This window comes from Triticum aestivum, chromosome 6B (assembly GCF_018294505.1).
Source record: "Triticum aestivum cultivar Chinese Spring chromosome 6B, IWGSC CS RefSeq v2.1, whole genome shotgun sequence".
Taxonomy (NCBI): Eukaryota; Viridiplantae; Streptophyta; class Magnoliopsida; order Poales; family Poaceae; genus Triticum; species Triticum aestivum.
In genome coordinates this window covers 534245433-534261095 of record NC_057810.1, presented here as the reverse complement: position 1 = coordinate 534261095, position 15663 = coordinate 534245433, and the positions used below count along the sequence as shown (strand labels likewise).

General features: G+C 46.6%; 1 protein-coding gene across 1 annotated transcript; it reads left to right on the top strand.

Moving 5' to 3' along the window:
- Positions 1-786: 786 nt before the first annotated feature.
- Positions 787-4541, top strand: LOC123137846 (uncharacterized; the record flags this gene model as incomplete). The annotated part of the gene is given in 12 exon segments (XM_044557698.1): positions 787-862; positions 1580-1708; positions 1799-1856; positions 2234-2314; positions 2425-2496; positions 2568-2803; positions 2897-2968; positions 3048-3158; positions 3233-3314; positions 3438-3484; positions 3671-3752; positions 3914-4541. Coding segments are annotated over 12 exon segments (1130 nt in total), but the record flags the coding sequence as incomplete, so codon positions are not given.
- Positions 4542-15663: the final 11122 nt, after the last annotated feature.

Genomic DNA, 15663 nt, shown 5'->3' with positions numbered 1-15663 from the left:
GTCTTTATCCTTACATTGACTTTCTATTCAAAAATATTCGTTGATCAAATTTAAATAATTTTTTTTCATATAATCTTGTCTCCCATCTTTGTTGGCCGTGATCAGTTGCTTAGATTTGTATTGACACGACGTTGACGATTTGCCACATAAATGTTATGTAGGACTTGGCCCAGATAAAATTAACCATTCCTAGAATAGAATGTTTGTATATTTTCAGAACAAATTTTCATGTATTTTCAAATAGATGTTCATGACTTTGAAGAAAAATGTGTCTGAAAAAAGTGCATGAATGTGTGGCAAAAGAAAAAAAGAAATCAGAAAATAAATTTAACATAAAACTAAAAAGAGAAAAGTAATAATGAAAAGGAAATGAAATAAAGATACTAAGATAAATAAAAAGACAATAAATAAAAATATAAAACCAGAAAAGCGAAAATTTACACACAATATTTTTTTTGGAGAAAAACAAACAAAATAAAAAGGGCAAAGAAACTGCTGATGGGCCGATAATGGTGCGACAGGCGATCCTCGCGGCCCATTATCAGCGATACATCCTCCCAGTAGCTTTTTCGTTTGTTTCTCAAAAAAATAGTAGCTTTTTCGTTTCTGCGGCTGGGAGGCTTGAGCTGTCTATCCCCAGAACAGAAACACCAGTCAGTTTCAGGCTTGTGCGCAGCGCAGTGGCGACCACGATGCTGAAGGCTCTTCCCGCGCGCTTCCTCGTCTCACCGGAGCCCTGGGGGCGGCGCCGGAGGCCTCGCCCACGATCTCTACGGCCGATTTCGGCGGCGCTGATGACCAACCCCGCGTACTTCGAGGTCGGCAGATTGTTGGGTAACTATGGCTTCATGAACATCACAAGGTCAGCATGTTTGGGTCCTCTCCCCTTTCCGTTTTCCTTCAGAACTACAGTAAGAGTTTGTAGTACCCACGGGGAGATGTGTGCTTACGTTCTGAGTTGATTCAAAACTTAGGACGGTAGGGCTGTGTGCGGGGGTGGAATTGGTTCGAGCATTCGTACCGTTCACTAGCATGTTGCTTAGGTTATTTTAATTAGTTGTTTCCAGCAGAAATCACTGGAAATGGCAAGTCTGTGTGTGTTTTTCTTGGGGTGAAATTATTGAGGATACTGTGGTGAGATTGACAGAATATGTTGAAATTGACAGAATATGTTGAAATTATTCAGGATACTGTCTGGTTTTGACATTTCCCTTTACTTAGTTAGCTTAGGACACTTCAGATAAGTTCACCAGAGATGACCAGCAGTATCTTGTAACAAGTAGGAACATCATGTGGTTCAATTTTAGGAAATATGTAATGTATCCATCAGAGCTACAGTAAATGACAAGGAGGTTCAATATGCCTATTCTGATGTCGATGTTGCTGATTTCTTACAAGAAAATTTCCACAGAACTTTGTACCAGTATTATGTTATGGGGCCATGGATGCTGCGTCTAATTTTACTCTTATATATCGAGTTGTTAAAAGGACCATCGGATATTTTGAGTGGTAAACGTAAGGACATATATTTCTATTTATGTAACCACCATGACTTCCAACACTCTGTCATGTGAAACAGCTATTCATCTTCTCAGTCTGGAGGGCTTCCAAACGATGCTGTTAATCAAGACCTTAGTCTTGGATATTCACCGGAAGAGATTGAGCGATTAAGAGTCCAAGATGTTGGAGAGGGACAAGTGAAAATTAGGTTATTTCCTTCTATCTAAGATGTTGTTTCGATGTGTAACTTTTTAGAAAAGGTCTACTGATACTATCCATGTATCATAGTCTATTGCAGACTTTACGAGGGAAGAGTGGTGCAAGGTCCATTGAAGGGCACACAAACTGTATTTAAGGTATAGCTCGGATTTTCAATCTACCATGTATAGTTACACACGGTCCTGTAATGCTAATAAGTGTGATATGGGTCATCCATGCATTTTAAAATGTACATGCTCATAGTGTTTCAATTGTATCACATGACACATAATACTAGTAAGGCCAGTCTTATGTAATCGTAGGCTGATAGCACCCTTTGATTCAACAGTGCCTTGTGAAGATTATTTGTGGTAGGGGCAGGGCCAATAGTTCCAAGTTTTTCTTCTTTTTTCACTTCGATTTTCCAGCCATTCAATTTTGTTGGTTTATCTGATGGTGTTAGTAATTAGCTTTCCCAGACATATGAGTTCATTTACGATCTTATATGTGCTAAGACATAGGTTTATGCTACAAGGTATACCCTGGAGCTATTGCTGGTGCTTCTGAAGCTAATTTGATGGCACTGAATGAGCTGAGGACTCATGCTTTTCTTCAGGTTAGGAAAATCGTGGAAAATTAACAGAGGTTGAACTTGCCGATCTGAATGAGTATGTCAGACATGACATTTCCAAAAAATAATTTCTATTCCTTGCTTTCTACTTTCAGAGTGATGCAAGGGATATCTGTGAGAACATTCAGTTTCTGTTAGGAGCATTTGAGACAGCTACTGGAGAGCAGGTCTACCACATAACTTTATCAGGTCATAGACGATCCTCTAATGCTTTTAGACTGATGTAATTTTTCTACAGTGGCTTGCTTTCCGTGATGATGGGAGATACAGTGCTGCAGACTATGCAAAAATAACCAGTGAAAGGCAGTTGAAGGAACGGCCTAATTTTTGGAATCCCTATGATCGTGCATACAAATTGGAACTGAGGAAATATTTTGTCCTTAGGCTGCTTAATGGAGCTATGTGTGGCCTTGTCCACATGCACAATCATGATAGACTGCACCAAAGCCTTGGCCCCTCTTCTGTTGTTCTCAAGTATTCTGCATCTTCCTTGTTTTACTTCCCATTCTACAGCTTATGACTCATTCTCGGTTCTGTTACTACTTAGTGTAACTTTCTCTTATTTAGCACTGTTGCAGAGAAAAATGGATACTATTTACTTCCACAGCTCCGTGATTTGGCATTTTCTGTAGATATCGGGTATATCTCCATCCTCTCTGCATTTTCTTTTACCAATGATAAAACGCTTTAGAGAATAGATATACTTTTATAATGACAGGTATTCCTCTGTTGGGGTTGGAGCGTTGTCAGATGGTCTTTGGCGTCGAGCATCTGCTGCTGGAGCATCAACTCCTTTGGAGAAGCGAGCTTTTGGAGTAGCTGATGACATGCAAGTATTTCTTTTTTACTTTTGATTGACAAAATTCAAGTCTCTCACATATACCTGTGATTGGAAAAAAACAGATATGGAGCTGGGTTGCTTATTGCATACATGGCATTTATTCCGTTTTGCGAAGCAGGCATCATGGATAGCATTTCCTTGCAGGTTCTTGATTATAACTTAGATTTAAGTTCATAATAGAAATTACCGCAAAGAAAAGTTCATAGGACAAATGTTATTTTCTTTTATACACGGTGATATCTAACAAAGTACTTATTTATTCTGTAGAGGCTCTTGGAGAACACTTTCCGTCTCGACATTTATGCTGCAAGAGAGTATGAATCGCTAGAACAAAACATCTACATGGTTTAAAGTTTAAACATTCCAATGTTTGAATAATTCTGCTTTCCAAATTCATTTGATAAAATCTGCTCTCCCTTATTTTCTACCTGATTGTTAGTTGTGATTTGTTATATTCAGAATCAATATGCATGCTTATCTATGTTTATGGACTCAAATAGGTATTGCCTGGAAGATGATAAATTGTCGGAAGCTGTAAACTTTCTAGATTTAGGTGATGGTGCCGGCTGGGAGTTGCTGCAGGTTTGCCTCTACGATTGTAGTTAAATTTTGTCTGTTCACAAACCTTCTTCTGCTGCAGATGATACTTGTGTATGCTTACTATATTAACTGTGGACTCAGTGAATCTACATTCGATTCCTTCATCTTTAATAAAGGGTCTTACACTGATTTCTTTTCTGTAGGCAATGCTTAATCCGGATTACCGTAAACGACCAATTGCTGAGGCTGTACTGAACCATAGGTTTATTACAGGGGCTCTATTGTAGAGGTAATCATCAACTAGATGCGCTTATAAATTTGTACAATAGATGGTGGAGGCAGGTCCCATTGTGTGAAAGAAATGTTCAAATCTAAAGACATGTTGTGATCAGGTACTTAAATAGTGTGTTAGAAATACATACGTGTAGTTAGAGATAAGGAGAGATGAAGATAAAATTAGTTTAAATATATTATGTCTTGTCTTGTACTCCAGGTCTCTACCCTCATGATGTACTGTATATATACCCCTATTAGGGTCAGATCAATACAACATACAACACCATATTCAACCATCCTACAATTTTTGTCGAAATTATAGATGACTGAATATTTCTGTGGTTATTGATCTGACCCTCGTAGGGGTATATATAGAGTACCATATGAGGGAGAGAGACTTGGAGTAGAGGACAAGTCATACATGGTTTAACCTATCCTATCTCTAACTCCTAATCTCTAACTTAAACATAATTACACTTCTAACATAGTGTACCTAAACTAGAGGAACATTGTAAATATATGCATGAACATCATTTTTGGCAATACTGCTAGACATGTTTTTGAGGTTTTTTTTCCCGACGGATAGACATGTTTTTGAGTTATCAGACTTAGAACGTTTTCTGGGCATAGAGGTATTTCAGATACACTAATTCGAGGGAGGCTACATGGCGGTCACCCTCTGGGCAAGCACTGAGCGGTTAGATTCCAACATCGCCACAAACCTTTGTCCGCACATGCTCTAGCATTTCAATAAACCTCCATTTTTTGGGCCATCATGCCATCATGTTTTAAAGTCCAGCCCTCCAACTTTCACAAATCCAAATTTTCATTTTTGGTAACTTTCGTCTTTTAGAATTCTAAACTTTCAGGATTTCAAAATTTCAAAGAAAAATTCAACTTTCAAAATTCTATTTTTTTTTGGAAGATTCAACTTTCAAAAGTTCAGATTTTCGTGTCTACCATATTTGTCCCGTCTACCAGAACTCGCTGGATATTATGTTTGATGAGCACCTGAGCCACAATTCGGCTTTACTGCATAAGCGTGTTGAATATTTGTACCTTGAATTCCTTGGATCTAACCATCCATAGAACACTAAATTGGAAACTACTATAGAAATGTAGTAGCACTGGATTAATCCTGGATTTGTGTAAACCAACGCAGCCCATGTCCGCTCTCGCGGCAGAGCTCGCACCACCACAAACACCACCGCACCAACGATTTGATGCCCACAACCACATCCACTCCGGCGAGGCCCTCGGCTATTCGTCCTTGTGGAGACCGTCCACTGCCCCTCCTGGTTCGATACCCGCTATAGGGGATGGGGATTGGTCTGGCGCTAGGAACATCGCTCGTGAGATCTAGAGGTTCGGTGGTTGAACCTCCGACTCTTGTGAGATCCACTCATGGATTCCCGGGAAGGAGGGGGCGCAACCTCGGACCAGGAGATTGTGGGTTTGATGGCGGATCCGGAGAGGGCAGCAGATGGCACAGCTTGAGAAGCGCAACATAGTCTGGCACTCCGAGCAATGTCTCCATTCACCTGCTCAAGCAAACGGCTTATGTATTGCCAAAGAAAGACAAGGGCATCGATCATCACCGTCTGTCGTTAGTAAAGACTAGGAAAATATAAATGCAATACGGACATAATTACTTGCAGACAATTATAAAAAACATCTTTCAAATAGTTACCTACATTCTCAATTGCATTTGTTTTTTTTTTTTTGCCCCAGATCAATAATGAAATATGTTGTTCATAGAATAATTGCTTTTTAGATGTAACGGATCCTTTTTTTAAATGGAACACAATGACTCCATGCATCACACCGGCCAAGCAATATGGCTGGCCCTCATAAGAGCATCTTCAACCGTTCGGCCTTCCAGGACATCGAAAAAGAGCCGCCTGAGGCCGAACCGGCACTTCCTTAGCGCGTGGGGGCGAGTGCGTTCCCAGTCGACGCCCCTAGGTCGCCGTCAAAATCGCGTGAACTCGGCGATATTTCATCCAAATTTGTACAAACTCGACGATCTGGCACAAACTCGGCGATACTTCATTGAAATTTATACAAAAACAGATGACATGCAAACTACGCCTACAACTACGCCAAACTACGCCTATCCCTACTACGCCGCGGCCACCGCCCGCCATCTACATGCCGAGAAGCCTGTATAAACGGGTGTAGTCGCCGTCGCTGTCGTCGTCGTCGTCGTCGCGCGCCGCACCGGAGCTGCCACCGTCACTACTGCATCCCTGGTCAGGGTCGCCGACGCGTGGTGGGGGGTTGGACGGGCCGGACTCGTCCTCCTCGTCGCTATCGAGGACAATGACGCCACCCTCCTTGCGTCCGCTGCGCCGGGCCTGGAGCTCCGCGTACGCCCGGCGCTGGCGGAGCACCTGCTCGCGGACGTAGTCCTCCCTCGCCCACTTGAGGGCGATCGCGTCGTCAGGGGCCACCATGTCCGCGTGCTCCGGCTTCACGGGGAGCAGCCCCGGTTCGGGCTTCGGCCGGACCAGGCGGAGGGAGCGCGGGGAGAGGCTGGCATCCTCATTGATGACGAGGGCGCCGCTGCGGGTGTGGCGTCGAAGCGGCATTTCTTCCGGCTCCGGCTTGACGGGGCGGAGCGTCGGCGAGCCGGAGCCCGACGAGGAGGACGCCCCTGGCTCCATTCGCCGCGGCGTCCAGGAGTTGCCACGACGGCGAGAGAAGGACGGCTGCGGCGGGTACTCAAGGCGCGGCGTGTTGCCGGCCTCGATGTGGTCGAGGACGGCCTCGAGGGTGCGGCCAGGCACGTCCCACCACTCGTGTCGCCCGTCGGTGTTGTGGCATCCGCGGGGGATGATGCCGTTGGCGGAGGCGATCTGGTCTTCGCGGCGGTGCTCGAAGTACATCGTCCACAGCGTGTGGCTGTCGACTGCGTACCTTGGCTCGTTCCGCTGCGCCTCCGTCAGCGACGAGCGGATGCGGGCAATCTCGGCCCGCCGTGCAGCCCCTTTGGGCACCGGTGGCACCGGGACGCCGTCGGCGCTCAACATCCATGACCCCGGCACACGCATGTCCGGGGGCGCCGGATATTCGGCCTCGTAGAGGAGGCGCTCCTCCGACTCTTGGAGATGGCGGCGGCCGAAGCCGTTCGCCGCCGCGCCGTCGCCTGGGTACCTCTCAGCCATTGCTCGTCGGCGGGAAGGGGGGAGTGTGTTGCTTTGTGTGGCGATGCGACACGATGTGTGGCTGCCCGGCGGGAAGGTCGGGTTTTATAGCCGCAGCGGGGCGGCGAGAGCTTGCATGGCGGGCGATGCATGGCGGGAGCAGACGGGACGCGCATCGGTGGCGCCTTCGCTGCGCCGCCCGTGAGGCATCAATGGAGGCTGACCGGTAGCAGCGCGACAGCTTTGGCATTGATTTCCGCGGGAACCGAGGCGATGAGGACGACGAAGCGGTGTCTCGCTGACTCGACGGCCCATCCCTGTTCGCGCCAAAAGCTCGTCCCCTGGCACCCCCAGGCGTCCCTAGCGCGCCGGGTTTGGTCTGGGTCCGCCAGTGCCAGTTTCGGCCTAAACCGACGAAAAACGGGCTCCTGTGGGCGCGACTGGCCGATTTTCGACCGCCGTCACCAAAAAAACGCCTGGAAGGGCATGTTGCGGCGCGGCCGGAGATGCTCAAAACATTTAAATCGTTCGGTAACCCCTCGGCTCATAGTTGTCTCACAACTGGCCGTTTAGAACCCATAGTAGCTAGGGAATGAGCTAACTTATTACATTCACGGGGAGCAAACGAGAAACAACAAGAGATGAAATTTCCACTAGCAAACAATCTGATTTCTTTTAATAAAGTTCCTTCCGGGATTAGGTCATACTCAGTAGACTGGAGCGTACTGACCAGATTCTGGCAGTCATACTCCACCTGGATTTTCATTATACCCCAAGTTGCAGCAGCGTGCATAGCCTCCAGACTAGCAGTCACTTCCGCTTGGATTGCACTTCCCATATTCGGTAATCTGCCTTCACCGAGCCTCTGACATAGCCCTGTTCATCTCGAACTGCAAAACCCTAGTCACACGTGTTGTGTTATATATTTCTTTGAATGCCCCATCTACATCGACCTTGAGTGTCTCCCCCATTGGCCTTGACCAATCATGTTGTCTCTGCACAGTATGCGGGCTCTTCTTGGTACGACGGAACTGCGGTGATTCCAATGCACAACGCTTGATATTTAATTCTAGTTCCTCCACCGGGCGCGTTTTGTTCCCTTTACCAGTTGTATTCCTGTGATCCCACCAACGCCATAACATACAAGTCACCAGTACTTGCTTCTCCTCTGGCAGAGCTCTGATTTCCCCTAAAAATTCCTTTGAATCCCTGCATTCAGCAAGATGCTCATGTAGCCCTTCCAACTGAAGACATCGCCAAAGCTTCTTAGCTTCTTTACAATTCACAAACATGTGTGCGCGGTCCTCATCTAGTCGGCTGCAGCAGACACATGCAGTCTCACGATTGATTCCTCTCGGTTTCAGAGTCAACTTTAGTGGCAAGCTATTGTGAGCCAGTTTCCAAAGAAATTGTTGGATTTTCGGTTGACAGGGAATTTCCCAAATCTTTTTCCATGGGAACTCATCTGCATTAAAACCTGAAGATGATGGTAAGCTTGCATCCCGGCACCGGACATATAGTTTACATGCAGATTTCACTGAAAATTGGCCTTTACTGTCATAGAACCACGCATGGAAATCACTGTATTCATCGTTGATGTGTGTAGTCAGAATCACCTTGATAACCTGTTCCACAAATATGCTTCTCACTAGTAGTTCGTCCCATCCTCATGTTTCTGGGTCTATGATCTCACAAACCCTTGTTAAGAGGCATCTTCCCCTCCTTGTTATGGGTGTCCTCGATCCCTCTCGGTTCAACCATGGGTCGGTCCATATACTCACTGCCGTTCCATCACAAATTCTATAAATCAGGCCTTCTTTCAGAAGCTGCACACCCTTTAAGATACTTTGCCATGTGTAAGATATGCCGCTAGCTGTCTGTGCATCCAGGACCGAAGTGTGAGGGAAGTACCTTGCTTTCAAGACTCTAGCTCAAAGAGATTCAGGTGTTGTTAGGATCCTCCAAGTCTGATGCGCTAGCATGGCGATATTGAACCGGTACAGGTCCCTAAAACCCAACCCACCCTCCTTTGGCTTTGTCAAAGTCTCCTAACTCAGCATGTGCATAGTGTTCTGCTTATCGTGCTTTGCCCACCAGAACGGCAAATCATAGCATCCATCTGCTCATATAAAGTTTTAGTAACATCAAAACATGACATAGCAAAGGTTGAAATTGCTTGAGAACATGCCTTAATTAGAACATCTTTTCCCATCTTGGATAGGAGCCTTTCCACCCACCCATGTATCATTTGTCATATCCTATCTTTTAGTTTTTTTAGAAAAAGAGAATGACCTCCGGCCTCTGCATCTGAGCGATGCATATTTATTAATTATTCTCACAAGACCTTGCAAAATCAATACAACGGTAAGACTAAAGCCGCCGTCTAAGCAATAAACTGTCGCTACACCTATCCAGTTGATGAAGGGGCGCAGATAGTCTGGGCCTAATACCAAACAGACATCGCAGCCAAGCCTAACATCTAAGACGTGAGACCCCAACCTAGCCACTTGCCGGGTCTGGGGCACACACTGGTCCGGCGTGCTCTCAGAGGTCGCCACCGCCAACTGCCACCGCTCCATCTTCAGAATTGTACTGATGCATCAACCCTGCTCGGTCCAGCTATCATCGACACCACCACGGTTCCCAATGGCATCTTTTCCCTGCGCGCAAACAGCTGAACACGTCGCGGTCACCATTGATACACCTCAGCGCCATGTTGCCAAGTACCACCAGCCGACACAACTTGAAGTCCTTGGAGGATTTGTCGTGCGTAGCACCTGCCGACCAGGCATGACCAAGCGTAGCACCTGTCGGTCAGGCATGACTTGAAATCTCCACCGAAGCTCCGTGCAAGACGAAGCCGCTCCACCTCCTGCCTCTGACTTCCAGCGCTGCTCCACAAACGATGCTCCCCATAGAGAAACGACACCGCAGTGCGGCCATCGTCCTATTTGGAACACCAGATCCTAGGGTTTCCCCCGGGGCAGCACGAGTGGGTCGACAGTAGTTACGACGGTGCCTTCATCAAGGTAACGGCGTAGAACGCCGCCATCGTCTGCCGTCAGCTCGGTTTTCACCGGCAACCATGTCTCCCCAACTCGCAGCCGGGACTAGATGATGGATCTCGAGATCCGATCACCAAGCTTCTAGCCGGCCACCGCCGACGAAGAAGATGACCACCACCACTGGCTACACCGGCCAGAATAGATCTGCCATGGGTCCCGCCAAGCAGTCCACCAGGCCCTCGACGCCGCCGCCGATCTAAAGCCAGATGACATGTCGTCGAAGACCGCATCGCGCGCCGCCCGATCCAGGCCAGCCGCCACAGCACCAGCCCGTGGCCCGAGGCAGGGCCGACCGCCGCCGTCGCTTCTAGATCGGCCGCACCTCCACGCATGTTGGGGTCCCGCCACCCCTGAGAAGCGGGAGGGAGGAAAAGCACCCGCCACCGCTGTCGGCCTTCGATACTCAAAGGTTTTCGATATTGCTTGGCCTACATACACAAGAAAACCCAAATACCGCTCAGACCTAGCTTGTGTATTGACATAAAGCTCGGCCAACACCCCTCTTCTGCATTCCATGCTCGTGTTACTACTAAACAACTCAAAGGGTTTGTCATAGTTAACAATCTTCCCAAAGCAAACCTCATATAGTTGTTGAATATTTTGCAGATACCTAGTGTTGGAAATATGCCCTAGAGGCAATAATAAAATGGTTATTATTATATTTCCTTATTCATGATAATTATCTTTTGTTCATGCTATAATTGTATTAACCGGGAACAGTGATACATGTGTGAATACATAGACCACAACATGTCCCTAGTGAGCCTCTAGTTGACTAGCTCATTGATCAACAGATAGTCATGGTTTCCTGACTATGGACATTGGATGTCATTGATAACGGGATCACATCATTAGGAGAATGATGTGATGGACAAGACCCAATCCTAAGCATAGCACAAGATCGTGTAGTTCGTTTGCTAAAGCTTTTCTAATGTCAAGTATCAGTTTCTTAGACCATGAGATTGTGTAACTCCCGGATACCATAGGAGTGTTTTGGGTGTACCAAACGTCACAACGTAACTGGGTGACTATAAAGGTGCACTACAGGTATCTCCGAAAGTGTCTGTTGGGTTGGCACGAATCGAGACTGGGATTTGTCACTCCGTATGACGGAGAGGTATCTCTGGGCCCATTCGGTAATGCATCATCATAATGAGCTCAATGTGACCAAGTGGTTGGTCACGGGATCATGCATTACATAACGAGTAAAGTGACTTGCCGGTAACGAGATTGAACGAGGTATTGGGATACCAACGATCGAATCTCGGGCAAGTAACGTACCGATTGACAAAGGAAATTGTATACGGGATTACTTGAATCCTCGACATCGTGGTTCATCCGATGAGATCACCGTGGAACATGTGGGAGCCAACATGGGTATCCAGATCCCGCTATTGGTTATTGGCCAGAGAGCTGTCTCGGTCATGTCTACATGATTCCCGAACCCGTAGGGTCTACACACTTAAGGTTCGATGATGCTAGGGTTATTAGGAAGACTTGTATGTGATTACCGAATGTTGTTCGGAGTCCTGGATGAGATCCCAGACGTCACGAAGAGTTCCGGAATGGTCCGGAGGTGAAGATTTATATATGGGAAGTTGACATACGGTCACTGGAAAGGTTCGGGGGCATAGCGGTATTGTACCGGGGCCACCAGAAGGGTTCCGGGGGTCCACCGGGAGGGGCCACCTCTCCCGGAGGGCCTCATGGGCCGTAGTGGGAAGGGAACCAGCCCTTAGAGGGCTGGGCGCATCCCCCCTTGGGCCCATGTGCCTAGGGTTGGGGGGGACCCTAAAGGGGGCGCCCCCCTTGCTTGGGGGGCAAGTCCCCCCCCCCCTTGGCCGCCGCCCCCCCTCTAGATCTCATCTAGAGGGGGCAGGCCCCCTTCCTCCTCCCCCTATAAATAGAGGGGCGAGGGGAGGGCTGCATACACACCTCCAAGGCGCAGCCCCTCCCCTCCCCAACACCTCTCCTCCTCCGCAGAAGCTTGGCCAAGCACTGCCGGAGTACTGCCTCTCCATCACCACCACACCGTCGTGCTGCTGCTGGAGCTCTCTTCCTCAACCTCTCCCTCCTCCTTGCTGAATTAAGGCGCGGGAGACGTCTCCGCTCCGTACGTGTGTTGAATGCAATGGTGCCGTCCGTTCGGCGCTAGGATCATCGTTGATTTGGATCACGATGAGTACGACTCCATCAACCCCGTTCTTTTGAACGCTTCCGCTCGCGAGCTACAAGGGTATGTAGATGCACCCCTCTCTCTCTCTCGTTGCTAGATGACTCCATAGATTGATCTTGGTGATGCATAGAAATTTTTTATTTTCTGCAACGATCTCCAATAGTGGCATCATGAGCTAGGTCTATGCGTAGTTTCTATGCACGAGTAGAACACAATTTTGTTGTGGGCATAGATTTTGTCAATTTACTTGCCACTACTAGTCTTATCTTGTTTCGGCGACATCGTGGGATGAAGCGGCCCGGATCGACCTTACACGTACGCTTATGTGAGACAGGTTCCACCGACTGACATGCACTAGTTGCATAAGGTGGCTAGCGGGTGTCTGTCTCTCCCACTTTAGTCGGATTGGATTCAATGAAAAGGGTCCTTATGAAGGGTAAATAGAAATTGGCATATCACGTTGTGGTTTTGGTGTAGGTAAGAAACGTTCTTGCTAGAACCCTATAGTAGCCACGTAAAAACTTGCAACAACAATTAGAGGACGTCTAACTTGTTTTTGCAGCATATGCCTTGTGATGTGATATGGCCAAAAGGATGTGATGAATGAAATATATGTGATGTATGAGATTGATCATGTTCTTGTAATAGGAATCACAACTTGCATGTCGATGAGTATGACAATCGGCAGGAGCCATAAGAGTTGTCTTTATTTATTGTATGACCTGCATGTCACTGAATAACGCCATGTAATTACTTTACTTCTTTGCTAAGCCGTTAGCCATAGTAGTAGAAGTAATAGTTGGCGAGACAACTTCATGGAGACATGATGATGGAGATCATGATGATGGAGATCATGATGATGGAGATCATGGTGTCATGCCGGTGACAATGATGATCATGGAGCCCCGAAGATGGAGATCAAAGGAGCAAAATGATATTAGCCATATCATGTCACTATTTGATTGCATGTGATGTTTATCATGTTTTTGCATCTTATTTGCTTAGAACGACGATAGTAAATAAGATGATCCCTCATAACAATTCCAAGGAAGTGTTTCCCCTAACTGTGCGCCGTTGCGAAAGTTCGTTGTTTCGAAGACCACGTGATGATCGGGTGTGATAGATCCTAACGTTCACATACAATGTGTGTAAGCCAAATTTACACATGCAAAACACTTAGGTTGACTTGACGAGCCTAGCATGTACAGACATGGCCTCGGAACACAAGAGACCGAAATGTCGAGCATGAGTCGTATAGAAGATACGATCAACATGGAGATGTTCACCGATGATGACTAGTCCGTCTCACGTGATGATTGGACACGCCCTAGTTGACTCGGATAATGTATCACTTAGATGACTAGAGGGATGTCTATCTGAGTGGGAGTTCACTAAATAATTTGATTAGATGAACTTAATTATCATGAACTTAGTCTAAAACCTTTTGCAAAATGTCTTGTAGATCAAATGGCCCACGCTCATGTCAACCTCAACTTCAACGCGTTCCTAGAGAAAACCAAGCTGAAAGATGATGGCAACAACTATACAGACTGGGTCCGGAACCTGAGGATCATCCTCATAGCTGCCAAGAAAGCATATGTCCTAGAAGCACCGCTAGGTGAAGCACCCGCCCCAGCGAACCAAGACGTTATGAACGCTTGGCAGTCGCGTGTTGATGATTACTCCCTCGTTCAGTGCGGCATGCTTTATAGCTTAGAACCGGGGCTCCAAAAGCGTTTTGAGCAACACGGAGCATATGAGATGTCCCAAGAGCTGAAAATGGTTTTCCAAGCTCATTCCCGGGTCGAGAGATATGAAGTCTCCGACAAGTTCTACAGTTGTAAGATGGAGGAAAATAGTTCTGTCAGCGAGCACATACTCAAAATGTCTGGGTTGCACAACTGCTTGTCCCAGCTGGACATTAACCTCCCGGATGAGGCGGTCATTGACAGAATCCTTCAGTCGCTCCCACCTAGCTACAAGAGCTTTGTGATGAACTACAATATGCAGGGGATGGTGAAAACTATTCCTGAGGTATTTTCAATGCTGAAATCAGCAGAGGTAGAAATCAAAAAGGAACATCAAGTGTTGATGGTCAATAAAACCACTAGTTTCAAGAAATGCAAGGGTAAGAAGAACTTCAAGAAGGACGGCAAGGGAGTTGCCGCGCCCGGTAAACTAGTTGCCGGGAAGAAGCCAAAGCACGGACCCAAACCTGAGACTGAGTGCTTTTATTGCAAGGGGGACGGTCACTAGAAGCGGAACTGCCCCAAGTACTTAGCGGATAAGAAGGCCGGCAACACCAAAGATATATATGATATACATGTTATTGATGTGTACCTTACCAGTACTCGTAGTAGCTCCTGGGTATTTGATACAGGTGCGGTTGCTCATATTTGTAACTCAAAACAGGAGCTGCGAAATAAGCAGAGACTGGCGAAGGACGAGGTAACGATGCGCGTCAGGAATGGTTCCAAGGTCGATGTGATCGCCGTCGGCACGCTACCTCTACATTTACCTATGAGATTAGTTTTAAACCTCAATAATTGTTATTAGTGCCAGCTTTGAGCATGAACATTGTATCTGGATCTCGTTTAATGCGAGATGGCTACTCATTCAAATCCGAGAATAATGGTTGTTCTATTTATATGAGAGATATGTTTTATGGTCATGCCCCGCTGGTCAATGGTTTATTCTTAATGAATCTTGAACGTGATGTTACACATATTCATAGTGTGAATACCAAAATATGTAAGATTGATAATGATAGTCCCACATATCTGTGGCACTGCCTCCTTGGTCACATTGGTGTCAAACGCATGAAGAAGCTCCATACAGATGGACTTTTGGAGTCTCTTGATTTTGAATCATTTGACACGTGCGAACCATGCCTCATGGGCAAAATGACCAATACTCTGTTCTCCGAAACAATGGAGCGAGCATCCAGCTTATTGGAAATTATACATACTGATGTGTGCGGTCTAATGAGCGTTGACGCTCGCGGTGGCTATCGTTATGTTCTCACCCTCACTGATGACTTAAGTAGATATGGGTATGTCTACTTAATGAAACACAAGTCTGAGACCTTTGAAAAGTTCAAGGAATTTCAGAATGAGGTAGAGAATCAACGTGACAGAAAAATAAAGTTCTTACGATCAGATCGTGGGGGAGAATATTTAAGTCACGAGCTTGGCACACACTTAAGGAAATGTGGAATTGTTTCACAACTCACGCCACCTGGAACACCTCAGCGTAACGGTGTGTCCGAACGTCGTAATCGCACTCTATTG